This window comes from Sceloporus occidentalis, unplaced genomic scaffold, assembly GCF_023333645.1.
Source record: "Sceloporus occidentalis isolate IW3139 unplaced genomic scaffold, rSceOcc1.0.p SCAF_10, whole genome shotgun sequence".
Taxonomy (NCBI): Eukaryota; Metazoa; Chordata; class Lepidosauria; order Squamata; family Phrynosomatidae; genus Sceloporus; species Sceloporus occidentalis.
In genome coordinates, this window is record NW_028316990.1 from 38,049,410 (window position 1) to 38,077,369 (window position 27,960).

At 45.1% G+C, this 27,960-nt stretch overlaps 3 protein-coding genes across 4 annotated transcripts; 2 read left to right on the forward strand and 1 right to left on the reverse strand.

Annotated features, from left to right (window-relative positions):
• Positions 1-57: 57 nt before the first annotated feature.
• SHMT1 (serine hydroxymethyltransferase 1) lies at positions 58-8,580 on the reverse strand. Its single transcript, XM_089539673.1, has 12 exons — positions 8,508-8,580; positions 6,182-6,315; positions 5,266-5,411; positions 4,885-5,000; positions 4,366-4,526; positions 3,438-3,519; positions 3,089-3,301; positions 2,735-2,851; positions 2,271-2,393; positions 1,883-1,999; positions 1,650-1,760; positions 58-796 (listed from the first exon to the last, which is right to left on the reverse strand). Exons 2-12 carry the CDS (start codon positions 6,290-6,292, stop codon positions 624-626), a joined length of 1,470 nt encoding a protein of 489 aa, XP_089395799.1. The 5' UTR covers positions 6,293-6,315; positions 8,508-8,580; the 3' UTR covers positions 58-623.
• A 2,461-nt stretch (positions 8,581-11,041) lies between these two features.
• Positions 11,042-12,025, forward strand: LOC149306523 (chemerin-like receptor 1). The gene has a single exon (XM_089540704.1). It carries the CDS (start codon positions 11,057-11,059, stop codon positions 12,023-12,025), a length of 969 nt encoding a protein of 322 aa, XP_089396830.1. The 5' UTR covers positions 11,042-11,056.
• A 2,671-nt stretch (positions 12,026-14,696) lies between these two features.
• On the forward strand, positions 14,697-27,728 carry LOC149306524 (phosphoribosyl pyrophosphate synthase-associated protein 2). Of its 2 annotated transcripts, none has more exons than XM_089539674.1 (12): positions 14,697-14,840; positions 18,582-18,693; positions 19,060-19,211; positions 19,844-19,896; positions 19,982-20,048; positions 21,072-21,244; positions 21,759-21,874; positions 22,325-22,380; positions 23,700-23,848; positions 25,017-25,087; positions 26,258-26,404; positions 26,782-27,728. In XM_089539674.1, the coding sequence occupies exons 3-12, from the start codon at positions 19,093-19,095 to the stop codon at positions 26,938-26,940; spliced, it is 1,110 nt and encodes a 369-aa protein (XP_089395800.1). In that variant the 5' UTR covers positions 14,697-14,840; positions 18,582-18,693; positions 19,060-19,092; the 3' UTR covers positions 26,941-27,728. The 2 variants fall into 2 exon arrangements, with proteins under 2 accessions (XP_089395800.1, XP_089395801.1); XM_089539675.1 differs by lacking the exon at positions 14,697-14,840 and adding an exon at positions 15,299-15,869.
• Positions 27,729-27,960: the final 232 nt, after the last annotated feature.

Here is a 27,960-nt window from a genome sequence, read left to right on the forward strand (position 1 = left end):
AAAAGTTTTCTCCAAAGGGCAAAGTTGCAGAGTAAAGAAACTGAAGACTCACAAACATTCAGCTGACTTTTCAGGACCTGATTTTCTATTTATTCCATCACAGATCTCAAGCAAACTGGAAGTCTCAGTTGGGCAGTTTTTAACTCACTTTCTGTCGCATAGCTTTGGGCAGCAGTTGATTTTGTAGCCTAAACCTTTTGCATCTTGGGCTTTCAGGCCTCAAGGGAGCATCTTACGCTTCTCTCTTTGGGCCCGCTTAGCCCTGCCGAGAGTATATTTGGGGGGGTGTCCATTAATACTGCAAACAACTCCACCAATCGAGTGGTAAACTTGAGTTTCTTTTGGGGGTTCATAATCCTTGTGGCACATTTTTTAAAAAGTGGAGGAGGACGACGGGAAAAGATGGGCAACAGGGCAAATTGTAAAAGCAGCTTCCCTTTGAAGGGAAAGGAAAGGGAAGGAGGTGTGGGATATGCATGGCTTGGCTATATTCCTCCTTCCATCCATTTTGGACGAGAGTAGCTTTGTCTGGATGCCAGGAAAATATCCTCACCATCTCTGCATAGGTCTTGCTTCCTAGATATTCTTGCTTGGGTTCGAGTTCACCCTCCGACGGCGCTCCTTTACAGAATGGGCAAGCCAGGGAGCGGGAAGGATTCGGCAAAGGCTTCCACCTCTTCCTTGAGAGATGCCAGCTGGGGTTGGTATTTCTCGTCGGAGACCAGCTTCTCTTTAAACTCCCTCAGCGTCGCTTTGGGGTTCATGTCGCTCTGGACTTGCAAGGTGAGTTCTATACCTGAGTGGACGATAGATACGTTCCCATCTTTTGGACTACAAATGAACTGTAGTCCATAAAGATCAACATTTCTAAGTTGGTAGTTTATGAAATGAGGAGTGAAGAACATGTGGCCCTTGGAGATGTGCTTAGACAACTATGCCTCCCATCATCCCTTACCATGGGCTAAGCAGCCTAGCGAAACAGGACTCGACGCAAGCACACCTTCCCTACCTCAGTGAGAACGAGAAGAATGAAAAGCATATCAAACATGATTAATATGCGTTCTTTAATTCCATTTTAATTGTCACTTTTATAAGGTTTTAACTGTACTATCCTAGACTTAAAGGTACTTTAGGTTCCAATTTTGGGAGAAAATTAGCTTACAGTAGTAAACTGCTTAGAGACTGCTTAGGTGGTATGAAGCGGTACATAAATGAAGCTGCTATTGCTATATATAAAGAAACACAACAACAACAACAATCCCTTTCAATCCTTACTGCACTGCATTAACACATCTACCCTGGGAAATGAGGAAGAATGGAGCTCTATAGGCATCTGTGTCTTCCAACTTTATTATTTATCATTACTCTGGGGAAATGATTGCTACAAATACACTCCACCTCCTCCGTTGTGCATGTGCACGTTGCTGTCGACTTATGGCGACCCCATGAATTTCATAGGATTTTCTTAGGCAAGGCATCCTCAGAGGTACTTTGGCCAGTTCCTTCCTCTGAAGGAGAGTCTACAGTGCCTGGGATTCACTGGCGGTCTCCCATCCACATACTAACAAGGACTGACCCTGCTTAGCTTCCAAGATCAGATGGGAATCTGGTGCCTTAAGGGTATTTAGATGCCTCCCTACCCTTTTTACCTTTATGAATGAAGTGAGCGACTATTTGGAAGTCCGCTTCCATGAATCCTCTGGAAGTAAGGGCTGGTGTCCCCAAACGCAACCCGCTGGGACGCAAAGCACTTTTGTCCCCTGGCAGTTTAAGAAAGAAAGAAAGAACCACAGATTAAGTCAAAAATAAATAATAATAATGTGGATGTTCTCCAGATGTTCTGCAGAACAACCTACCATCACCCCATCTCACACAACCTCACCTGGGCAGGTGTTCTTGTTGCACGCGATGGAGCAGAGCTCAAGGACCCGTTCGGCTCGCCCTCCGTCCGTCCCTCGGCTTCGCAGGTCCACCAAGATCAAGTGGTTGTCGGAACCGCCTGAAAAGAAAGACACAAAGAACAGGAATTTACTTGCAGTGTCCAGAATTGGGGACAGTGGCGCAATTGAGGAGACACTACAAGCTGAGTTTTCCTTTTGGAAATTAGACTTTTTTCCAGATTTTGGAATGTTGCATATACATAATGAGTTATTTTTTGGAGATAGGACCCAAGGTTAAACATGAAATCAATTTATGTTTCACATACACCACTGTTTAGGGTCAAAACCCATGCCTAGAATTAATCTTGAAAGGCAACCTGTGCTTCTCACCTGTCACAATGTGGTATCCCAAACCGATGAGGGTCTTTGCCAGAGCTTTGCAGTTGGCGACCACCTGCCTCTGATAAGCCTTGAATTCCGGAGTCATGGCTTGCTTCAGAGCTACGGCAATTCCTAGCCAAAAAGAGAGAAAGAGAGAGAAAGTGTGAGTGCTTGAGGGCATCTCTTGGAGGACCTGTTACCCGCATGCAGTGCACACAGAAACTGGAGGATACCCCTCAAGGATTCGGATGTCTCATTCTGGAACCAAGTACCATTGTTCCACGACTCTCCAAGGATTCTTATTATGATACTTCTAGAAAAGGTTTACAATCACTCACCTTCCTATGAAGCTGAGAGAGCATGATTTTCCCAAGGGTCCCACCCTGTGGATTACCATGGTTAAGCTGGGATTCGAACCCTGGCCGTCCTAGTCCAAAGACTGAAATCCCTACGCCACGTTGGCTCCTACTCACCTGCAATGGCATGGTTATGGGGGCCGCCCTGGAGGCCAGGGAAAACCGCTTGGTTGATGAGGCTTTCCAGGTTGTACAGGATTTCTTTTCCTGTTTTGGGGTCCGTGCTGCGGGCACCTTGGAGACAAAAAAGGAGGAGGCTGGTTGAGGGTTTCAGGTCCCAAGGATTTTCGATAAGGAAGGTGTTTGAGATGTTGCTGGTCACGCTTCATTCCCAGGTAAATAACCAAGCGGTGGCTGGCATTTTTCGTGTTGGGAAGAAGGGGAATCCACTCCCAGTTTTAGGCCACATTTAAAAGAGAGATCCAAAGTGCTGTTTGGACCCTATCCTCGTCTTGTTCTCTGCCATCTTACCTTTCCGGTAAAAGATCATTCCCGCCCGGCAGCCCCGCAAGGTTTTGTGGGTGGTGGTGGAGACCACGTCGCAGTGTTCGAAGGGAGAAGGCACCACGCCGGCGGCCACCAGGCCACTGATGTGGGCCATGTCAGCCATCAGGTAGGCGCTGTTTTCATCCGCAATCTTCCGCATGCGGGCATAGTCCAGGTTGCGCGAGTAGCAGCTGACCCCTGGGATGGGAAAGACCGACCAGAACATGGACTTCCAGAAAAACAGGGTTCAGACAAGAAGCAATTCTGCTTTTTCAAGGGAAAGGTCTCCCAGGTCTCCCATTCCCACTCACTTTCCTGTTTGTGGGCTTATTACCTGCGATGATCAGTTTTGGATGGAACAAGCGAGCGTTTTCCTCCAAGCGGTCGTAGTCTATGTAACCTGTCTCGGGGTTGACCTAAAGAGAAGGAAACCAAAGAGAAAATGAAGCGTAGAAGTTTTGAAATGGTTCCAAATGTGAGGTTATAAAACCACTTCTGCAGAGTAGAGCCTCAGTTGATCAAAAGCACGCAAAAGGCCCATCCCATGATCTCAGCCTTGTGTCTCCGATTAGGAGAGTCACATGCGGAATCAACTGTTTGGATGCAAACACTCAGAACCACAGAAATCTTTGGAAAGGATTTTAAGGGATTATCTAGACCAGCGATTCTTTAAATATCTCAAGTTAGGGACCAGCACAGTTTTTTTGCACCCAATTGTAGAATCATAGTTGGAAGGGGACTTCCAGAGATTACAGAGTCCAACCGTCTGCCAAATGCAGGATCATCAGCTAAATAATCCTTTGCAGATAGCTGTCCAAACTCTTTTTGAAGATGTCCAAAGAAGGAGCCCCTACCACTTCTGTAGGCAATTGTTTCCATTGCCAAACTGCTCTTACCATCAAGAAGTTCCTTCTGATGTTCAATTGAAATCTGTTCTCCTGTAACTTCAAACCATTAAACCCAGTGCTGCTCTCTGGAGCAACAGAGAACGAATCTGCCCCCTTCCTCTGTGTCCATTGCCTTTATGTGTCTTGTATCTATTTGCCTTTATGATTTCTTAGCAAATATTCCTGTTTTATCGTTCCAGACCTTTGTGTACTCTTGTGATTTTTGAATTTGAGAATGAGGAGTGATGTTGGCCTTTATTTAATGTAAGATGGTGAGCTGCTCTTGGCTCTTAGAAGGAAAGATGGAGTATAAAGTTAATAGAGGAATATTTCTCAAATCCAGCGATCTCTGTCCTGGAAGAAAAGAGAGCTCACCTTGTAAGGCATGGACTCAAAGAAGATGGAGGTAGCCGAGATTTTCTTCTTGTCTGTCATGAAGCCGTGGGTCAAGTGACCCCCGTCGGGAAGATCCAGACCCATAATCCTTCCGTGGGGCTCTACGAGACCCGTGTAGACGGCAAAGTTTGCGGGAGACCCTGAAACAGAAAAAGAGGAGTCCTGGGCTCAGGTGGCCATAGTGAGTAACGATTTATATTTCCATCTGGGGTTATCATGCAGGTCCCATCATCCCTCACCCATTGGCCATGCTGGCTGGGGCTACTGGGAGTTGTAGTCCCATAACATTTTAGCTTGAAGACCGGTTTCAGATTTTGAGAGCCATATTCTACTGGTGGCCAGGATCGAAAGGATGGGGCTAAAACATACCAGCTCTTACTGCCAGCAGCTAAGCATTAAAGGAGGCCTTTAACTTTTTAGGATTAAAGATTGATAAATGGGTCAAGATTTATAAAAATAACAATAATACAATAAAGGATGAAGTCATTGCCAGGGTACCTGAGTATGGCTGCACATTGACCCCCCACTTCTGTGGGTCCAGCCCATACGCCTCGAGCGCTCGCTTCTGGCACAGCCTTTCCAGTTCGTCCACAAACTCAGTCCCACCGTAGTATCTGCCAAGGAGAAAAGGAGGTTTTGTAACTCTTATACACATACACAAATGCTCCATTTTAATAATCCAATCTGTGGGTTGCAACTTGTATTGTTCAGAGAGACAGCCAGACTAAAGCATCAGAACTGTGCAGCTCTTCTTGGCTGCAATGGGGAGGACGGTGGCAGGGATCACGTTTTTTAAAGGCAACCTCTACCATTACCACAGTTGGAAGGATATCCTATTTTGCAAAGGGTCTCGGTAGTACCTCAAACCCACATCCTCACCTTTGTCCCGGGTATCCCTCTGAATATTTGTTGTTCAGGCAGGATCCCAAAGCCTCCAAGACGGCTCGGCTGGCAAAGTTCTCCGAAGCGATCAGCTCCAAGCCCAACCTCTGCCGGCGCTTTTCCTTCTTGATAATATCATGGACCTTGAGAAGGGAGGAGAAAGCAAAACGATGGGCTGAATCCAAGCATCCTTGACTCAGTCAAGAATGCCTAAAGCAGGGCTGGGCAATGGACCCATACTCTTCCCATATTATTTTGTAGCCATAGCTATATATAGGTTGAGCCTCCCTCATCTGGAATTCAGAAATCCATAATGCTTCAGAACCCAAAACCTTTTTCATGGGTGGCTGAGATAGCGAACCCTTTTGCTTTCTGAGGATTCAGTGTGCACAAACTTTGGCCTGTTACAGACAGCCAAAATAAAGCTGCTTCGAGTCACAGTGGAGGTATGGTGTTTCGATGATGCATGCGTCCTAAGAGTCCAGAAGCTACACCAAAGCCATGCTCCAGTCCTTAGGGCTGGAGTGTGGCTTTGGTGTGACTTCTGGACTCTTAGGACGCATGCATCATTGAAACACCATACCTCCACTGTGACTCGAAGCAGCTTTATTTTGGCTGTCTGTAACAGGCCTTAGTTTCATGCACAACATTATTTAAAAGATTGTATTAATTTACTGTCAGGCTATGTGCGTAGAGGGTATATGAAACAAAAATGCATGTTATGCTTAGGTTTGGATCAATCTCCAAGATATCTCTCTGAGTATGTATATGTGAATTTTGGAATACCTGTATTATTGCAAATACAGAAGTGTTCCAAAATTAAAAAACCAAACTAAACCATAATCCAAAATCCCCAACACTCTTGGTCCCAAGCATTTCGGATAAGGGAGACCACCCGCCCATGCTTACTTACCTCGGGGTCGTTGGTGTCAAGCGGCTCCATCACCATCTTGTTGTGGGAGGTCCACAGCTCTTTTGGGATGGGGTCCCCACTGCCGTGGGTGCAGTCGTTGTGGTGGGTCATGGTGGATCGGGACGGACAGGACTCTGAAAAGAAAGGGGCAAGAGGAAGAATTGGTGTTCTTGGGTGCCTTCAAGTCATTTCCCGTTTATGGTCGGACCCTAAAGCGACCCTATCATGGGGTTTTCTTGGCCAGATTGGGTCAGAGGAGGTATGCCATTGCCTTCCCCTGAGGCTGAGAAAGTGAGACTTGCCTAACGTCACCAGTGGGTTTCATGGCCAAGCAGGGATTCGAATCCCAGTCTCCCGAGTTGTAGCCCAACATTCAAACCACGAGGCCATGCTAACTCTCAGAGGAAGAATGAACGAATCCCAAAGAAGGATTCCATTTCAAATAAAAACAGATATAAGAGGCTGTCAAAGTTCCTGTCTTGAGGAAAAGGCAGATCTAAAATAAAGTTAATACAAGCTGAGTCTCCTTTATCCAGATTCCAAAATACTCCAAAGCATTTTTCATGGATGTTTGAGACACCTTTGCTTTCTGATGGTTCAGCGCCCACAAATTTTGTTTCATGCACAACATTATTTACATTATTAATAAATAAGTGCGCATATATATATATATATATATATATATATATAGTGTGTGTGTGTGTGTGTGTATAATTGCCTTCAGGCTATGCAGACAAGGTGGCTTTGTCTCTTGTCTGCAGCATGTCTAAGGTTGAGTATCCCTTATCCGAAATGCTTGGGAACAAAAGTGTTTTGGATTTCAGTTTGTGTCAGATTCTGAGAATATTTGCAGGTCCATAATGCAAATGATCTTGGCAACGGGACCCAAGTCTAAACACAAAATTCATTTGTATTGCGTATATACCTTATACACACAGCCTGAAGGTAACCCTGGTTACCAATTCTGTTGACTTTGAACCATCTGAAAGCGAAGGTGCCACTATCTCAGCCACCCGTGCGGACAATTTTGGAATATTTTGGAATTCCAGATAAAGGAGACTCAACCTGCATTCGCCCTTTCCAGTCTTCTTTGCTTGTCTTAAACACAGCTGCCAGGATTGCAGAGGATTCTGGGAGATGTAGTCCAAAACTGGACTTGGAACAAGCTAGACCAGATGACCGACCCAAAGCAACCTGAGACGGTTTTGCATCTGCTGGCCTCTGTTTTCCCGTCCGAATCGCAGGCTGCAGGTGGAACAAAGCCAAAGTTGTCTTAAAATGGGGGGAAAGGGGGAAAAACACCCCAAATTAATCTTTAACTCCTCAAGGATAAGCCGGGCGGAACAAATTGGGCAACTGGGCTTGGATTGCGATCGTCAAATTGCTAAAGTCCGTTTTGAAATACTGTCCGACGTCACGAATTGCTGGAAATCAGAGAGAGAGGCGGTGATATAATAACCTTTTGGGCTGCAATGACTGTACTCCACAAACATCACATTTCTGGAAATGGCTTTGTACATATCGCTTCCTCCTCCCTCTTTCTTTTTAAAAACATCTTTTTATTGTGGTTTTAATGAACACACAATAAAACATCCTTCATGATGCAGTCCTCTTCGTACATTCATTTTTGGCACACATTCTACATATAACTCCCCTGTATTATAATAGCCCCTTTGGAGTGATAAACTCCAAAGTCCTTTTGAACGCATGGGAACTTATTTCTGAGTAAACATGCTTCAAGTCAGGGAATCTAGATATTAATTTAACTTAGGTTCGATACCGATGGCATTAATGATTATGATGATTAATAATGGTTTCATGGCCGAGTGAGGAATCGAACCCCGGACTCCAGAGTCGTACTTTGATGCTCAAACCTCTATGCAATTCTTATCAGCTACAGTGGGATATAAATGGGGTTATTTCCAATAATAATAGTAATAATACTAATGGAAATAATAATAGCCAAAAGGCTACATTTTTCTCCACTAAATAGGATTTCTTAGGATGAAGCTACAGCACTCAAAGTGGTGTCAAAACTGCATTATTTTCTCCAGTGTAGAAGCACCCTGCCTCCAACTGCCATAAAACTTCTCCCAGCTGAACCTCACCCCAAACCAAAGCTTTCCCCCTATATTTATTTTTCCCCTTTGTGCCAGGCTGCCAATGCAACTGGTGCAGTTGGAAGTTTCTTTGTAGGGCATTGCAGCTTCACCAGTTGAACTGCTGCCTGCTTTGCAGCTGCTGAAAGTCCCAGGGGCAGGGAAAAGGGGAGAGAGGAGCTTGCAAAAGGTGCAAAGAGAGACAAACCTGTGCCCAAAATACATACCAGACCCCTCGATGCACCAAGGCTCCAGCAACAGAGGAAAGGAAACTCCTCCTGCTTGAAGCTGGGCTTAAAGGCTGCCAGGGCCAGGCCCACCGCTCTGGAGGGATGGAACGTTCAGCACTTTCCCTTTGCGTCGCAGCCAATCAGAGAGCTCAGTCCCGGATCCCTGGCGCGACGCAGCCAATCAGGAGGGAGGAAGAGAGAGAGAGAGAGAGAGAGAGAGAGAGAGAGACCAGGGCCTCCCTCTTCTGCCTCCTCATGTCATGAGCTTCCTTTGAGCATTGCATCCACACTGTAGAAACAATGCAGTTTGGCACCGCTTTAAGGGCTGCTTTTCCCCTTCCTACTATGGGATGTATAGTTTTGCAAAGGCCCTTAGCCTTCTCTGCCCAAGAGTCCTGCCTCACAGAACTGCAAACCCCATGGTCCTGCAGATTTAAGGGATGTCCTCCAATGATTGCATTATCATGAGTTTTAGCCATATTAAGGTTTTTGGATTTTTAAGGGGATAACAGGGATTTAAATTTAGGTTATTTTGTTTAATATGGCTATTATGTTGTATTATATGTGTATCTATGGAAGCCGCCTCGATCCATTGGGAGAGGCAGGCTACAAATAAATTATTGTTGTTGTTGTTGTTGTTGTTGTTATATTATTTCTAAATCTGAAATTTAAAATATTCCAGAAACTAAACCTTTTTTCTTCCATAAGTGGCTGAGAAAGCGGCACACAATTAAACACAATTTAATTCCATGTTTAGACTTGGGCCTCAAACACCAAGATGTACATTTTGTACAACGCAAATGCAAATGCAGGTATTCCAAAATCCAATCAGTCAATAAATCTGAAACCCGAAACATTTTTGGTCCTAATAATTTCAGACAAAGGAGCCTCTATCAAGATTGGTTTCAAGCAGAAACATTATGCTATTCTTGGCCGCCGGCAGCTCTAAATCCGGCTTCAGGCACACAATCCCCTAGATATGCTTTTAATTGAATTGATCTGGAATTGGTTGAGGTTTAAAGTCACACTTTTCAGCTGCTCAGCCGACTAAGGATTGGGAACGGAGTTGCTGTTGCTGTTGTTATACTTATATAACATGTATATTGTATTATATTATATTTATCCTGCCTTGCTCCCAAAGTGGGACCCAAGGTGGTTAGCAACCTATATACAACACATTAAAATAACAATTAAAACCCTACAACCAAACCCCAGCGATACCAATGGCCCACTGTATTTGCTCAGATTTGTACTGAATGTCCTACATGTTGCAGAGCCTTGTCCTCCTTTGCAGGTAGGACATCTGGTCATTCTTTGCTCAATGGTTGAATGAATGGCCTCAAAAAGCTGGTGGGTTCTTCTTCTTCTTTGTAGGTCTTTAAACAGAAGTCGGATGGGCATCATAAAGCCAACGGCTACATAGTCTATCCATGTGCCAATCCAAATAACTGGCCAAAGGGTTAAATAAATCCCACTAATAAAACACTAGAGAAGGAGGAAGGTGGAATAAATTAGATCCTCTGAATTCCCCTAAACTCATAGACATATGGAAAGAAGAAGGAACGACTTCAGATCACGGTGAATCACCGCCGAAAATAAGTGCGTCCTGAAATAACAAGATGTTATAACTGCACTAAGGATCGGATGCTGCGAGGAAGACATCAGTTGGAAGAGGCCAAAAAAAGAGGTACGTTTCTCTCTTTCTTTATGAAAACAAAACATTGAAATAAATTGGATAGACCCATTGAATGCATTATTGCCTACAACAGAAGAGAGGAAAAGATACAGCGTGAAATGATTGCTGATGAACTGGAACGATGGAAATCGATTGGTTCCATTTGTTTTAAGCGCTTGCCACAGTAAAAAAAAATTGATTAATTAAAATTCCAGATGGGAATAATAGTATAAACCTGGACTCTCTTCTTGAATACCATTAATTCATTGTGGTTTAATTCTGAGCAAATTCATTGTAGGGTTGCTTTGTAAGCTGTTTATAAATCTAAACCCTCGGGGAATAGATGCGGAACAGACGTGCAGCAATAACTGATCATTAAACTATGCATTGAACAGCAGATATCCAAACTGCAATTCACTACACCAATTTGCTAGCCGCTTTGAGTCCCAATTTTGGAGAGAACATGGTAGACAAATATAATAATAATAATAATAATAATAATAATAATAATAATTCTTGTGGATAAAAATGACTCTGCTATCATTCTGCCAAGTCAAACGTTGCCCTGATATGACTAATCTCCTCGTTTTATTGACCAAAAGAAATTATCATTGAATTTGGACTAGTCGACACTGATAATAAACCTAGAAACCCGCTCACATTTCCTTCCTTGAATTATTTCTTTTCTCCCTCCATAGATTTAATTATTGATTACGACGTCCGAACAATGATTGAAAGATTCCAGGAGCTCGATTCCTTGCTGGGAGCGGAGAATACCTCCTTGCCGCCCTTTCCAGCCAACTTCACCTTGGGTTATGAAAATGCCACCTCTTTGTACATGACCAGCCACCTCTTGGGCCTTCAGAGGAGCATGCACCTCCTGTCCATTGTCATTTATGGCATTGCGTGTCTCCTCGGCGTGATTGGAAATGGCCTGGTCATCTGGATCGCCGGCTTCAAGATGACGAAGACGGTCAACGTTGTGTGGTTCCTCAACCTGGCCATCGCTGACTTCGTCTTCACGTTCTTCCTGCCCTTGAGCATCGCCTACACTGCCTTGGGCTTCCACTGGCCCTTTGGGAGGCTCCTCTGCAAACTCAACAGCGCTATCGCTTTCCTCAACATGTTCACCAGCGTCTTCCTCTTGACGGTCATCAGCATGGATCGGTGCGTCTCGGTCGTCTATCCCATCTGGTCTAGAAACTACCGGACCCCGAAAGTGGCTTACGGCATCGCTCTGCTCACCTGGGTCACGGCCTTCATCATCAGCTCCCCGTACCTTGTTTTCCGGGACACCGCCCTGAGTTCCCGGAACGTCACCAGCTGCTTCAACAACTTTGCCCTGGCCGACAATTACAACGTCGAGGATTCACGGAGGCTTTGGAGGATCCGGCACAGAGCCATGGTGGTTACCAGGTTCTTGCTCGGCTTTGTCTTCCCCTTCACCATCATACTCATCTGCTACGGCATCGTGGTCTTCAGGATGAAACGGAGGCGCCTGACCAAGTCTTCCAAGCCTTTCAGGATCATCGTCGCCGTCACGGCCTCCTTCTTCCTCTGCTATTTCCCGTACCATGTCTTCTCTTTGCTGGAAATGTGCAAGACGCCTGCAAACCATGAACTCAAAATGGCGCTGTATCTGGGGATCCCTTTGGCGTCCAGCTTGGCGTTCTTCAACAGTTGCGTCAACCCCATCCTCTATGTGTTTGTAGGGCAGAAGAAGTTCCGTCAGTCGGTCCTCTCGGCCTTTGAGGGGGCTTTCGGAGAGGACTTCATGCTATCCTTATCCAGCAAGAGAAAATCCAGATCCATCTCTCAGGCAGAGATTCAGATGACTTAAGCCAAATGCTGGCCAGGTGCCATTCTGTGCCAAATTACCCATTGGGGACCTTTGTCCCATCTCATGTTTCCATCCATGCAGCCAACCTCTTCTTGGTTTCGGTGGACTTGCAGAAGAGAAACCACAATTTTACACACAAATTGTTTTCACAGATGTCTGCGCAAAATCCTTCAGCACCCTCCAGTGGTTATTCTCTATAAACCTAGTCCCTGCAAAAACAACATCCCATCAAAATCCGTTTTCGACATCTCAAAACCTGGTTCTCCATTTTGGGATTCTTTCAGTTGGTTTTAATAAGAGTCTTGCTCTTGCGTAGATTCTGGATCGGTTCGCTTTTTAATGGGTCGGCATCTGTGCTTGTTGAGAAATGTCTTTGCCAAGATGACTAAAGGTCTCCAAATGAATACTTTGCCCCATAATCTTGTAAATCCCAAATTAATACAACGCTGTCATGGAAGATGTGTGCTCACAGATGGGAAGTAAGTTGGAAATCTTGTCTCTGTAACTTGCCTTTTGGGAGCGAGAGGACAAAGATTAAACATATAACATGCTTTCAACGCCAGTTTGAGTTTCTTATTCATTTTGGGCGATGCGTTTACAATCCACAATATGGGAACAATTTTGTTATTACTGTTATATAGGTTTGTTGTTAAGAAAGAGATGTGAACGGTAAGAGAAAGAAAGAAAGAAAGAAAGAAAGAAAGAAAGAGTGGCCAAGCACTATTTGTGGACTGATTTTTTGTTCTGTCCCCAAATATAAGGCGGAAGGAGTTCTGGGTTGTGTGGTGTGTATGTGTGTGCATCATGTGCCTTGAAATAGTTTATGATTTATGGGTTTTTCATGGCCAGATTGGTTCAGAGTTGGATTGAAGGGTCAAAGATTATACCCCAAAGCAACTCCCTGCCCAAGTTTTTTGGTCCGGTTTCCAAGGCCTTTTAAAGATTAACTTTGCAAAGGGCTGTGTGAAAAGATAAATTGACTTGCCTGATCAAGAAGAAATGTTTGGATGCATTTAAAAAACAGGAAAAAGGAACAATTAATAGCTTTTTTTCTTTGTAAAGAATGGGGTTCAAAGTTTGTGATAGGTTTGGGGTAAAGGGATTCTTAAGTTTAAATAAGCAAGGAAGTCTTTTTATTTACTGTTTTGATGATTGATTTTGTTTGTATGTATGTTGATTGTGTGATGTTATGTATGACTGTTATAATTTGTGTTCTGTTCGTTTATTTTTAATATATATATATATATATATATATTAAAAAAGAGGAGGTGAGGAAGCCTTGTGAAAGATGGGAGGATGCTTGTTCTGCATTCATGTTTGCAAGTATTGAGAAACAGGTTAAAAATCTGACTGATCTGACAGTGGCCTCTTGTCCTGAGTTCAGATTCCTCATCAGGACTATCAGATATGTTGGCATCTATATACTATATACTATTATATATATATATATATATATATGTATGTATGTATGTATTTGTCCCTCCACTTTTGCTGGGCTTAGTGGCACTGGATCCCTGCGAATGTGGAAGAACTACAAAGAACAAAAACGCTATGTTTTTACCTGATGACACCTCTCTAGGAATCTCTAGGTCCTCCAAGGCAACTCTGTGGTCAACATCTGACAGACATTGACCATAGAGTTGCGCTGGAGGAGCTACAAAGGCCTAGCAGAGTGTGTTCTCTCTAGGAATCTCTAGGTCAGTGATGGTGAACCTTTTACAGACCGAGTGCCCAAATTGCAACCGAGACCCCACTTATTTACTGCAAAGTGCCACGTCCCTCTGGCTTTCTAGTAAGCAACTCTGGCAAACTCTGTGCTAGGGCAATAGCATGTGTGCCCACAGAGAGGGCTCCGAGTGCCACCCCTGGCATGTGTGTCATAGGTTCGCCATCACTGCTCTAGGTCCTCAAGTGCGGCTTTTGCTTCAAGTTGACCATAGAGTTACGCTGGAGGACCTAGAAATCCCTAGAGAGGACATAGTAATAAAATCCATGAATAATCAAATCCACAAAAGTCAAAGCCGTAAATGTGGAGGGAGGGCTGTGTGTGTGTGTGTATACTATATATATATATATATATATATATATATATAAATGAAAGAGGAGGAGGATAGGTGGTTTAATAATAAAAGACCCTTCCCTAAATAATAACAACAACAGCAACAATAAATAAAATAAGCCTAGGTGAGGAGGAATGAGGCCGATGCTTTAATACGTTTTCAATATTACCCAATGAATGGGGTTTATGTTCCAGGTACATAGCCATCAATACAGCCCATATCTTTCTGTTTGTTTATTGAGGGAGTTCTGTTGTGGTATAAGGTTAGACATCATATATATATATATATACACACACACACACACACACACACACACATACATAGATGGTTTGCGAACACGCATCGCTTTTGAGAGGAGGCTATGGATGGAGTTGTATTTAGAAACAAACATATATACTGTTTTGTATATATCTACACAAAAGAAAGGAGGAGGAGGAGGCGTGAAAGGGGGCTTTAATAATAAAAGGCTGCTCCCTGAGGCTGAGAGCATAAACTAATAATAACAATAACAATATAATCACTCATATAATATAACCCTAAGGCTGCCTGAGGCAGCGTGGCCCCGCCCCCTGTCATGGCCTCCTCCTCCTCCTCCTCCGCCATTTTGTGAGGGCCGAAGGCGGAGCAGCCGCAGGAGACAGACGCCCCTTCGTTGGGCCCAGCCCCAGAACCAAGCCCAGCCCCGGAGCCCTGCTTCTTCTTCTCTGGCTCTGGCTCTCCGTCCCCCGCCAGGACTGGGCCTCAGGGAGAACAAGGTAATCCAGGGAGGGAAGGAAGGAAGGAAGGAAGGAAGGAAGGAAGGAAGGGCTGCCTGCCTGGGGAACCTCCATTCGGGTGGCTGGCTGGGGATGATGGGTGCTGCCCTTCAGCTGGAAGGAAGGAAGGCTGGGCTCTGCACTATAAGTTGAAGGAAGGAAGGCTGGTGGGGATGGTGGGCTCTCCACTACAGGGTTGAGAATGGGGTGGTTTCTGTCCTCCAGGTCGAAGGAGGGGTGGCTGGGGATGATGGGTTCTGGCCCAAAGGTTGAAGGAAGGGTGGTTAGGGATGATGGGTCCTGCCCTCCAGGGTTGAAAGAGGGGTAGTTTTTGCACTATAAGCGGAAAGAAGGGTGGTGGGGATGATGGGTTCCAACCTACAGGGTTGAAGGAGGACTGGTGGGGATGATGGGCTCTGCACTGCAGCTTGAAGGAAGGGTGGTGGGGATGATGGGTCCTGCCCTTCAGCGTCGAAGGAGGGGTGGTTTCTGCACTGTAAGTGGAAGGAGGGCTGATGGGGATGGTGGGCTCTGCACTAGAGCTTGAAGGAAGGGTGATGGGGATGATGGGTCCTGACCTAGAGGGTTGAAGGAGGGCTTCTGGGGATGATGGGTTCTGCCCTTGAGGTCGGAGGAGGAGGGTTGGTGTGGAGAAGGCGGAAGGGAAAGGGCTGTAGGTCTCTTTGAAGCATCGCTAGATGAACCAGCGGAGAAGTTGCATGGCTTCAGAGAGGCGGTGAGTCCCAAAATGAAGCATCACGCGTTTTCCACGGCGCATGGCGCACGAATGGGAGGACCCTGCCTTAACACCATCTCCTTTCATTAAACAGAGAAGGATGGGAGAGCAGGATTGTTCCTTCCGTATCCTCCAGCCACCCTCCTCTTTCTTCTAGGGCTGTATTGTTCTCTGTTCCCAAATCCTCTTTTTACAGGAGCTGGGTCAAGGCAAACTTTCATTGTTCCTTTTTCACGGTGCCAGGCGCACGGACAGACAGACAGACGCGCAAGCGGCGATCCCCAGGACGTTGGGTGCGTCTCCATTATCCTCGTCCTTTTGGCGGCACGGTAACAATGGCGTCGTCCTTGCGCAGAGGAGCTCCAGCCGGGAAGCGTCGTCCTTTGGGAGCCCTGGGGTTCCTTTCAGGCGTGTGGCCCTCCCTCTTCAGCCTCCAGAAACATCAAGGACCGCCAGGGCTGTTCCTGGTTAAGAGTCGGTCCTCCAGAATCATTTGTGCAGTTTGGAGGACGACAGGCTCAGCAATATTGTGGGAGTTTGCACTTGAGCAGAGGCTCCGCTTTGTGTACTGTCGTCCTCCGGATTTGAAGTCGGGTTTTATTCCCACTGGATTGAAGTGTCCCTCCAGATTGGCGGCTTCAGCTTTTGCGGAGTTGGTTGTTTGTGGTTTTGATCATCCTCTCTAGGAATCTCTGTGTCCTCCAGCGCAACTCTGCCAGAAGTCAGCCATAGAGTTGTTCTGGAGAACTTGGAAGTTCCTAGAGAAAACACTTCTCTAGGCATTTGTAGGTCCTCCTGCATGATTCTGTGATCAACCTCTGGCAGATGTTGACCATCGAGTTGCACTGGAGGACACAGAGATTCCTAGAGAGGTGTTCTCTGGGGTGAAAAGAGTAGTGTTTTGTTACTTGCGGGTTTCCCACATTCATGGGGGACTTGTGCCCCTAACCCCAGCGAATGCGGAGGGACCACTATTAAAGTGATGGCAGACTGCAACATTTCTCCCGTGTAGATGCACCCTTTGCGCATGGGCCTATCTATAACATCAGTGTTTCAGACTGCCTTGTTGGGTGAGTTTTGCTTGCAGGACATGAGCTGCTCAGGAGGTTTAAAGGCACCTTACTACTTATCTTCCTACCTTTGTACCTGGACTAATGGCACTTCCGCAGTGGCCATAAAATGCCGAATACCTGGGCAGCGCTGACTCTAGAGTCGCCCTGCGGATCCTGTTTACTGGGAAGTAGCCGTGATGCAAGTTGCTTTTGAGTAAACCTTTGCCTTCCTCTGAGACTCAGATAAATGGACTTTTCCTGCATCTGTCTTCTGTTTAGTCCTCCGAAAAGAAGCATTTCCTTTTATTGTGTCGTCTCGATCGAAACGCAGGGTGGTAATCTCATATTGTGTTGTCTGCCCCGTCGGTGGGAACGTCTTGCCTCTAGGTATTTAACCAGCCTTTTCTTGCTTCTGGAGAGTTTGGGTTGTTGTGTGTCCTGCTCTCTGGCCATAATAAAGAAGGGCTGGTTGTTGTGTCTCTCCAAGTTGAAGTCAAAGGCTTTCATGGCTGGCATCCATAGTTTTTTTGTGGGCTTTGGGGGCTATGTGGCCATGTTCTAGAAGAGTTTGTTCCTGAGGTTTCGCCTGCATCTGATGATTCTCTGAAGATGCCACTGCCACAGATCTAGAACATGGCCACAGAGCCCCCCCAAACCACAAAAAACCTATAGACATCTCTTATTTCAAAGGAGATGTAGCAGAGAGGCCTTTTGGGCTGCAGGGCCAGATGTACCAGACTATGCTTCTAAGTAGTATAAAGTTGTAGTGAATTGCAAACAGTTACGTTTTGTGTAGTTAGAGCAATTTATTCTTGTGTGTTTTACGTGTTCAGGCAACACAGGCTATGAAGTGAGAAGCTAGTTTTAGACTGGGATCACTGTGCTGTTTTCAGAGGATTGTATGCTTCGGCTACAGAGCATGAATAGAGGCCTCTGAGCTATTTCTTCCCTGGCATTTACTTGTGTCTGGGGCTTGGGTTTGGGGCTGCCATTAGCTCAGCCCAGCCCTTCCCTTTCCTCCTGGCTCTGGCTTTTACCATCAAGCATCAGCATAGCTCTCTATTTCGGTTAATATTTGCATCTCTCTTGCTTCTCTTTCACTTAAGCCTTTAATGCTTGCCTCGATTTGTGGCCCACCAATCCTGGTAATCTTCAGGGAAGCATTATTAGCAAATGAATGGCTGCAGCTTTCCATGGGGCTGGAATTGGTTACCTTTGTACCTTTCAAAAAGAAAAAGCGGATGCTGTCTCCATTGCCCTGTGGCTAGCTGATTCTGTGTCTATGGACAGGTCTGTAATGTTTCCTAACTCAAAACGGCTTCATTTGAGCCAGAAGGGCATTGATGGATGTGAGCAGAGAGCCCAGGGACGGGCAGAGAGTAGATTTGCAATGAATTAGATTTTCCATGCTCTTCTTTGCCCTGAAATCCCACCGGCTCTGGGCAAAACAGAGAGATGGGTTTTAAGGACATGGTGGCATTAGACAGCATATGACTAACTGTGGAATAGATGCTGCCCTCGAGAGCAAGAGGAGATGTTGCTATCAGCTATCTTCTACATCGATTGTTGTTCTTCCTCATCGTGACGCACTTGCGATAAGAGGACTGGTAGCAGATGCAATGATGCTTGCTTTGTTTTGTTCTTACGTTTTCAAAGCATTAGTGATCCGGTGTTGGCATTTGGATGAGATGCTTCGAAGGGACTGGGGCGTTTTTATAGGCAGGACCCCTTTTCTTGTTATAATGCAACATTTTATATTGTTTCAGGGGGGCCAAATCACTGAGATCCAGTATTTCAGTTTTGGGTTAAGTGTTCCAAAATGCGGATTTGTAAAGTGTGGCGGCTTTTCATTATTTTAACAGGGGAATGAATCTCCTTGGAATGACTTTCTTTAGCGCTCCTGTTTACAGTGTTTGTTAACAGCGTTGTGTTTTTCTTCTCCTTTTCCCGCAGGTGCCAAAGGATGCTTGGAGCTTTGTCTGCTAGACAACAGCAGAGTCCAGGAGATCTCTAGAACGGTGTGCTGGCCTTAACTGAGCTCTTTCTTCCGCTCCACCCTTTATTTGTAAGTGCTTCTGAAATAACTTTGTTTTCACGTTATCGGCTGGAGGGCTACCTCTAACAGACTTGGGGACCAGGAACCCTCAGTCTTCTGTAGGCTTAGTATATATGGTAGTTTACAGATGTAAACTAGTTAAACAGCTAGGCTGATCCAGCACCTCTGTGTATATACAAATAAGGCACCTCATTCTCACATCTCCTCACCAGACTGATGTGTCACTTGTCTCAAAATGTGGAAGAATGATGTGTTTTTGGCTGTTTGCAGATAGCTCTGTCTCTCATGTTGTCCAAACATTTGAACATCAAGAAATTGGAGGTTGAAACCCACCCCACACCTTTGACAGCTAACATGTGTTTGATTTTCTTGCAGTATTTTAAAAGTGGGAAAACAACGGAGGATTTGATGTTTTGCGTGGCACCCGTTGGAATAGGGCCCATCATGAACGTGACGAAAGGTGGGCTGGTGCTGTTTTCGGCCAATTCCAACCCATCGTGTATGGAACTATCAAAGAGAATTGCGGAGTAAGTCATAACCGAGTCTCCCCTCCTTTTTTTAAAAGCACTTTTTTGCTGACAATATTTCACATGATGCCTTCATTTTACTGAGTGTGGGAATAATGCGCAGCCCTCAGCAAGATTACAGTGTATTATTGTCAAGTTGCTTGGTAAATCTTCAGTGATGTTGTGCCAAGATAAAGTTACATTTAAATCCCAGGGTCAGTATAATGGGAACTCTATGCTTGATAGGCTGAACTTTGGTCATGGCTACTAATTTTAAAGCTTTATCTAAATAAATTGGGCTTTCCCCAGCTAGGAAATGGCAAACAATAACATTTTAAAGGCAGAGATAGTTTGTTCTATAGCCCACCTTAGTCCTGCACACACACTGCAGTATATCTAATGTACAAAATTTGTCTTATTTGGTCTGTATTTAAGATTTGACCTCATTAATCACTCCAAAAATAGTAAAGGATTTGCAGCCTCCTTAATTGTCGTAACCAGTTCTTGGATTAAATTGCAGTGCAGTTACCTTTAAAAATGCATTTCCCCCCCTCTGACCCATTAAATAATAGCCCCATACAGTTTTTCATCTGAGTTTCTTAACTTATTTTCCCTTTATGACCTTGTCTTTGTCCTTTACTTCCTCCCTTCAGGCGACTGGGAGTAGAGATGGGCAAAGTTCAGGTGTACCAAGAGCCTAACAGAGGTGAGCATCTGTGTTTGTAGGCATTTGTCTATAGGCATGTGATGTTTGTGTACACTCAATGAACATGCATGTTCTTTTTTGGCAGAAACGAGGGTGCAGATTCAAGAATCTGTGAGAGGGAAAGATGTCTTTATCATCCAGACGGTTTCAAAGTGAGTACTCTGCTCAGTATAAAGCCCCTGCCATGTCTTTCTCTGATTAGATTGTATCTACAAAATGTTCTGTTGTCGGGAAGAGCAATTTGATCTGTCCTGTTTTCGCCGTCTCCTCCTCCTTCCCTGTGTGCCATCTTCTGTTCTGTGTCCATCATGCTCCCTTTAAAGATACCAGCCAGCCAGCCTAGATAAGAGCAGTGATTTAAAATGCATGCTTTCTATGGTAACAAACTACTGCTTCTTAATCTGACATATATGTTTTTCTCACCTCTGTTTTTGGGGAGAGGGAGGAAAGAGGCTTAATTTTGCATGGTGTTTTTTTGTAGTGAACTAATGTCCCTTACTAAGGCAAGTTCCCCAGCTTGCTTCTGTTTTAGGGAGAGGAGAGAAGGAGGCTGTCTGCCAGGTCATGGCATTGCTTGTTCTTGATCCAAAACAGACCTCAGAAAAGTACATAGACACACACTCAGAATTTCCCAGCTCAGTGGCCATCCTGAATGGAGAATTCTGAATGCTATGGTCTAAAAAGGTCATTTCTCCAAGCTCTTGTCCAAAGCAAAGACTGGGAGCGGCAAGGCTAAACTACCTCTTCTCCAAGAAAAATAAACAGTCCTCACTCTCTCTCTCTTCTCTCTCTCTGTGATTGATCCCTATATTGATTTTCCAGGCCTTTCTTGGAAGGCTGACGAACATTAGAGACTCCATTGATTTGAGACATGGCAGTTTACACTTCTTTTAAAAAGATAGTATAAAGTGGGAGGTCAGCATTTGTGAACTCTTGATCAGAATGAATCTTCCAAACAGGGAGGCAGCAGCAGGAGAATTCATTAAGTATAACTGGCAACGTTTTCCCAAGGAAGGTTCTGAGCTGTGGTTTACTTCTCACCTTCCTTCTCCAGTGGATAAAGGACCTCTGTGTTAAGTCCCATCAGAAAGCTGGCTTTGGGTTGCTTGGTTAAGGAACTGGTGAAATAAAAATCTGGATGAAGAGGCAGCCAGCCAGCCCCCTTCTCGTTGCAGGGATGTGAATACGACCATCATGGAACTCCTGATCATGGTCTACGCCTGCAAGACCTCCTGCGCCAAAAGCATTATTGGGGTGGTGCCCTACTTCCCCTACAGCAAGCAGTGCAAGATGCGGAAGAGGGGCTCCATTGTCTCCAAGCTCCTGGCATCCATGATGTGCAAGGCAGGTGAGGACACAGAAGGATGGGCAAACCACTGGAGAACCACCTGCTGTCTATAGTGGTCAATGCCCCAGGGTATATCCACACCACTTTGACACTGCCATGACTCTGCCCTACAGAATCCTGGGGTTTGTAGTTTGGTGAGTTAGGCATCCTGGCCTGTCAAGAGAGCTCTGGTGCTTCACCAAACTACAAATCCCAGGATTCTGTGGGATAAAGTCGTGGCAGTGAAAGTGGATGTCAAACTGCTTCATTTCTGCAGTGTGGATTCACCCTCAGTTGACAATCTGGTGATATCATTCAGTCTGATTATAAAGGTCCTTCCTGGGCACAAGTTCACTCTGTGCATCTGGGGAAGTAGACTAAATCTGTGAAAGCTAATGTTACAACTTCTTTTGCTCATTTAGTCTCATAGGTACTACGAGATCCCTTTGTATACATTTTGGGGGAGGCAGACTGGTTTTGCTTCTTGTTGACAAAGTGATGTTTCAAAGTCCTATTTCTCATGGTCTTCCCAAAGGTCTAACTCACCTGATCACAATGGATCTGCATCAAAAGGAGATCCAAGGGTTCTTCAACGTCCCAGTTGACAACCTGAGAGCATCCCCGTTTTTGCTTCAGTACATTCAGGAAGAAGTGAGTGATGCCCTGGATGATATGCACTTTCTTAGACCTGTGGAATGAGATGGACACTGCTGTTTTGAAGTCATCTGTCCCCAGTGAGGATTGAGATGAGGAAAGAAAATTAATGTCTGGATATGGATCATGGCGAGGAGCGTTCTGTCAAGAAAGCTGGTGATCTATTAGTGCTGGTAGTCTACCATTTTTGGCCCCAGATGGTCTTTAAGATAAACTGTAGTTTTGGGGGGCTTTCAGGGGGTTGAGGGAACTCTCAGGGAGGGATATTTGAAAAAGAAAGGGAAGGCACAGGGCTAGTTCTGGGATAGAAATACATCAAACAACGCAGTGGTTGTCTGAATTTTCCAGTGTGGAATGTGAGGTAGAAATGACAGTTTTGTTTTTGAGGAGCTGCTGCTTCATCATCTTTAACATCATCTTCTGTGTGCCCTGTTTGCACTACTGTAGATTCCAGACTACAGGAATGCTGTGATTGTGGCCAAATCTCCTGCATCTGCAAAGAGGTAGGTCTGTCATTATAGACTTCAAAAGCTGTTAAGTGCCCCTGACTATTGATTTATGATGGTCCTATCATGAGGGTTTTTTGTGTGCAAGATTTGTCATTGCCTTCCTCTGAAGCTGAGAGAGTTTGTGATGTGCTCAAGATCACCACGAGGCTTTCCATGGCTGAGTTGGTATTCAAACCCTATTCTCCAGAGTCCAAGTCCAGCATTCTAGACTGATTATCATCTTTTAGCACCTGAGATTTGCAACAGGGATTAACTGTTGGTGCTGTGTGCCTTCAAGTTGTTTCTAATTTATGATGACCCTGGGATAAATCTATCATGAGGTTTTCTCGGCAAGATTTGTTCAAAGGGAGTTTGCCTTTTGTCAGGCTCCCAATTGCCACCCCCCAAACAACAAGAGGCTGTGCTTCTAAGAGTAACAGCTTTATTGAAAGGTAAAGGTATAGGCAACAGAAGTGACTTCTTTGTCAGGAATGAAGATACATAGTTACAGATGGGTTATATAGTCCTATGAGCAGACCCACCCCCATAAAGCAATAAAGTTAATTAATTGGATCAGTCTTTCCCGCGCAGTGAGGAATCTCCACCCCGATGACGTAGTGTCCTCTCGTCCGGGCTCTCTGGCCTGTTCTCAAAACAATTAAGTTCTCACCAAGCGTTATCTCCTCCTTGCACCTGTGACCTTGAAACCCAGACATCTCTTACTACTGAACTAATTATTATAAAATCTTAACAACCTATGAGTATATGTAAGAATGGTTATACATCCCATCACCCACAACCCAACATACATGACAGCATATAAAGCATAACCTAACAACATATATTAACATCATGAACATATTAATATAACAGCCTATAAGTAGTAGCATTAACTCCTAAGGTTAAACTCACCCCTCCCAACACAAGAGCAGTCTCTGCCTGGCTGGGTAACTCCCTAACATTGTAACATTCCAATCCTAATAAGCAAGCACAGAAGCTAGCCATCTATCTATCACCTTCTAGCACATTCTAACTAACCAATATATATCAAACCCATTATATTCTTAATCAACTAATATCTAAACAAAACCCTAAACTAATAATCCCTCTGACAGAACCCCCAAATGAATATATAAATGACAAATGAATATATGAATGCAGGGGAGTTCTGACACCTTTCCTTCTTCTCTGAGGACTCAAATCTGCCACTGTTCACTGAGATTCATAGAGAAGGAATCCTTGTCTTAACCTCTCTTTCATTGCAGTTTTTCCTCCTGTTCTTTCTATCACCAGTGAGGTGTTTCCAACCACATGCTGCCTTCTCTTGTCTGCAGGGCCCAGTCCTTTGCAGAGCGCTTGCGGCTGGGGATTGCGGTGATACACGGGGAAGCTCAAGACGCAGATTCTGACCTGGTGGATGGCCGCCATTCGCCTCCAACAGCCAAGAGTGTCGCTGCCATCCACCCGAGCTTAGAGATACCCAGTAAGTAACCTCATGTGAAGGCAGTGTTAACATCCCTGGTTTATATGGAGGGCAGGGATGCTCTGTCCATCCCCTGTGGTAATGGAACCATGATTTGCCATAGTGCGTTTTAGAAGATTCCCAGCTCAGGCCCTGTTTCCTGTTAGTGTGGTCTGCTATAAAACATGTTAGATGTATACATATGCTATTGACAAGCTGGAGTGTGTCCAGAGGAGGGCGACCAAAATGGTAAAGGCTCTGGAAACCATGAAACCCTGTGAGGAGAGACTTAGGGAGCTGGATATGTTCAGCCTGGAGAAGAGATGGTTAAGAGGTGATATGATAGTCCTGTTTAAGTATTTGAAGCGGTGTCATATTGAGGATGGAACGAGCTTGTTTTCTGCTGCTCCAGAGAATAGGATCTAGAGCAATGGATGCAAATCATAGGAAAAGAGAGTTCACCTAAACCAGTGGTGGCGAACCTATGGCACGTGCGACCTCTCTGGCACTCAGAGCTCTCTCTGTGGGCACACGTGCCGTCTGTTACTTCAATAGGAGTACAATAGGAGTGCATGCCCGTTCCTCCTCTTTCCCTGCCCTCCCGTCCCTTCAACTGCTAGCCTGAGGCTGAGAGAGTGTGTCTTGGGAAGTCCCACCCCCTGGAAGTCCTGCCTCTGGAAGGCAGATGTCCCGCCTTATGGAAGTCCCCTGGCATCCTCTGACACCCGGTGCGGAAATGCCACTGAGCTTGGACACTCGGTCTCTTAAAGGTTCCCCATCACTGACCTAAACATTAGGAAGAACTTCCTGAAATTAGAGCTGTTTGACCGTGGAACACACTCTGAATGTGGTAGAGTCTCCTGCTTTGGAGGTTTTTAAACAGAGGCTGGATGGCCATCTTTCATGATTGTGTGTTCCTGCATGGCAGGGGATTGGACTGGATGCCCCTTGAGGTCTCTTCCCACGCTATGGTTCTGTGAAGGTTCCCTCCTTTCTCACTCACTACTGTGAAGGAAACACTGTTGTTTATATGCATCAGGGCCCATTCCAAGGTTACTTTTTACCTCTGGCACGGGCAAAAAACACATCCCAAGGTATGGGGGCCCAGGTTGATAGCAACAGATAAAGTTGTGAGAAGATAATGATCGATGACATGGATATGCTTTTTTATCTCTTCCTTTTCAATCAGTGCTGATTCCAAAAGAGAAACCTCCCATCACGGTTGTTGGAGACGTAGGAGGAAGGATAGCCATAATCGTGGTACGTAGCCACCTCTAGATTTTGAACTGGCTTCTGGTTTTGAGAGGGGAGGGTGTGTTTTGTAAAGGGGCTTCAGTTGTGAGGGTTTAAAGAACAAAAATTCAATTGATTCAGGGGAGTAAATTTACATTGTAATTATAAATGGTTTTAAATTGTAAGTTGTCTTGGGGGCCTGTTAAAGGGGATACTGGAATACTGAGAATGCAGTGCAAAAACCTCATCCTGCCTCTTGTAGCTTAATTCTTCTGCTGAAAAAGAACAAGGGAACTTCAGTGAAGAAAGTGCTTCTGATTCATACTTCCAGGAAACTAGAGCGTCTTGTTCAGGATGTGCTCAGCCGGTTCACGCTGTGATTAAATTTGGTTATGAAAGGCTCTAAGAGCTTTTAAATGGAAGAATAATTACCTTCAGTGCTGCTCGGAAACAAGTTGCTAGGTCTGGCTCTGAGTAATCCCAGGAGAAGCAACTGGGAAGAGGTCATTTCATAGCATCTGTTTTCTTTGTGAGGAAGCAGAGTCATGGTATCGCAGGCGTACCTTGTCTTTTTAAACTTGGATGCTTTTTTATTTGAGGTGGTGGGATTACTGCTGAATGTTGAAGATCTGTTGAGGGTGTATCAGTCCGGTCAAGTAGCCAGTACAATATAGTTGTTTGGGAGTTAGACTAGGAGACAAGGGTTCAAATCCACACTCAGTCATGGGCATCCCCCCACAAAGGCTTTGGGCAAGTTACTCTTTCAGTCTTAGACGAAGGCAGTGGCAGACCTCCTCTGACTCAAGAAAGCCTTGTGGTGAGGTTCCCATAAATCAGATTTAACTTGAAGTCACTTCACAACAATCCATTTTGTACGTTGTGTCCTATGAAAGGGTCAACTTCTTGTGGCTAATGGGAAGCTAAAAATCTAGCCATTAATTCCCATTCTGTCTTCTTGCATTCATAATTAAAATGAGCAAAAGGATGCCAATTCTATGTCTCCGGCTCCACAGCCCTGGTACGAAGGAAGGCAACCCTTTCTGTACCCAGGTTCAAGGCACTTCTGTTCCTTAAAGTATAAGTCAAGTTTAATGAGCGCTGGATGCACCTTGAGCCAGGTCAGAGCCATTGTGTTTACCTGGAGTAGTTTCATTGAGGATGTTCTTCTAAGGATGTGCCTTGTGTCCTCTTGGCCAGGACGACATCATAGACGACGTGGACAGCTTCCTCGCGGCGGCCGAGACACTCAAAGAGAGAGGGGCCTACAAGATCTTCGTCATGGCTACCCATGGCCTCCTTTCCTCGGACGCTCCCCGGTTGATAGAGGAGTCTGCGATCGATGAGGTAAGCGACTGTCCGGTGTTCTTTCCTCTCCCTCCTCAGTCTCCAAGGTGGCTGCTCTTTGAAACCAGTTCATCTCTATGAATGGTACAGTTGGTGTCCAGTCTGGCCTGGCTGGGATGGCCAAAGGTGTATCTAGCTGCTGATGTTGCTGCTGACCTCCCAGAAACTAATCTTTGCTAACACTGCAAAGTGGGACAAAGATAACAGAACCTTTCTTTCTTCTGCTTCTAAGCTTTCTCATCCTACATTATTTGGACAAATGGAGAGGTAGCAATGTGCTATGAAGGAAGAAGGATGTATAACCTTTTTTTCCCCAGTTCCCCCATAAGAACCTTCTGCAAGACCCCCAGGTTGACCCTTCTGCCTTTTTTCCCCAGGTTGTGGTCACCAACACAGTTCCTCATGAGATACAGAAGTTACAGTGCCCCAAAATTAAGACTGTGGACATCAGCATGATCCTTTCGGAGGCCATCCGCAGAATCCACAACGGGGAGTCCATGTCGTACCTTTTCAGAAATATAGGACTGGATGACTGACAGCTTTTCAGAGGCTTGTCTTGAAGGAGGCAAATGAAGTACAACTTTCAGGGGCCAAACTGGACATGTACAGAAACCGAGCTGTGAAGCTTTTTGTGGCTTAAACTTTGTATTTCAATGGGACCCATTTTTGTTTAGTAGCTTTTCTCCCCCACTCCCCTTCCCGTTCCCCCCTTGTGCTTCACATTGAGCAAATGAGCTTTTCAAGAGCTATCCCCCCCCCCCCCCCCAGTTTTTCACAAAAACGGACTTTATCCAGAAGAACAACAGAACAACAACTTTTCAACACTGTTAGATTAGCTGCGCTGTTGGTTAGGAGCCATATTTTTGGGGAGGCTTTTCTGCCTGAACCTCATTTCAGGGAAGAGGAGTCATCCAAGAGGCCACAAGTTTCTTCCTTTTTCCTTCTTGAGGTGCAAGTGGCCAGGAGGGCTTTTAAAACATTTAGGTCACGGGTGGGAAAAGCGTGGCCCAGGGTTGTACGCCTTACGGGACGCTTTTGCTCCCAGATTCCTCCCTCTCCTCCCCGCCGCCATCCAGAACAGCTTGCTTACAAGTGCTTTCCAGGTTTAACATTATAAACGCTAGCTACTTGTAGAGTTCGCGTCTCGCAGGCCAAAATGACGCTGAGAAAAAGCTTGGCGAAAAATACGCGCCGTTGTACGCAGTTCAGTGACTTTTTATGTTGTTTTTGTAGAAGTGCTTTTATAGGAAAAGCGTACAGAATATGCACTGGTATTTATTTTCTGCAAACGGGAGAATAAAATGTTTTCTGTTTTTTTGTGTGAGCTTCTTACAAAATCCTCATTCAGCCGCCTTGCTTTTTGGATTGTTGCCGACCGGACCGAAAAAGAAACCCTTCGGTACAATACGGTACAATAGTTCTGAGGATAGTCATCCGTAGATTAATCCGGAGCACAGATTCAGCAAGACATAGCATTCCTGGATTAGGTTTTAAGAGAAGCCACTCATTAAGCGGCGTCACTAGCTAACGAAAAGGCTGACACATTAACGAAGAAG

Excerpts from the sequence above, each read along its gene's own strand:
- SHMT1 (XM_089539673.1), bottom strand. The coding sequence starts at position 6,292 with ATGACCCACCACAACGACTGCACCCACGGCAGTGGGGACCCCATCCCA. Across the intron at positions 3,302-3,437 it reads TCCAAAACTGATCATCGCAG|GGGTCAGCTGCTACTCGCGC; the intron begins GTAATAAGCCCA and ends TTCCCATCCCAG. Across the intron at positions 1,761-1,882 it reads CAACAAGAACACCTGCCCAG|GGGACAAAAGTGCTTTGCGT; the intron begins GTGAGGTTGTGT and ends TTAAACTGCCAG.
- LOC149306523 (XM_089540704.1), top strand. The coding sequence starts at position 11,057 with ATGCACCTCCTGTCCATTGTCATTTATGGCATTGCGTGTCTCCTCGGC.
- LOC149306524 (XM_089539674.1), top strand. The coding sequence starts at position 19,093 with ATGTTTTGCGTGGCACCCGTTGGAATAGGGCCCATCATGAACGTGACG. Across the intron at positions 19,897-19,981 it reads GTACCAAGAGCCTAACAGAG|AAACGAGGGTGCAGATTCAA; the intron begins GTGAGCATCTGT and ends CTTTTTTGGCAG. Across the intron at positions 21,245-21,758 it reads ATCCATGATGTGCAAGGCAG|GTCTAACTCACCTGATCACA; the intron begins GTGAGGACACAG and ends GTCTTCCCAAAG.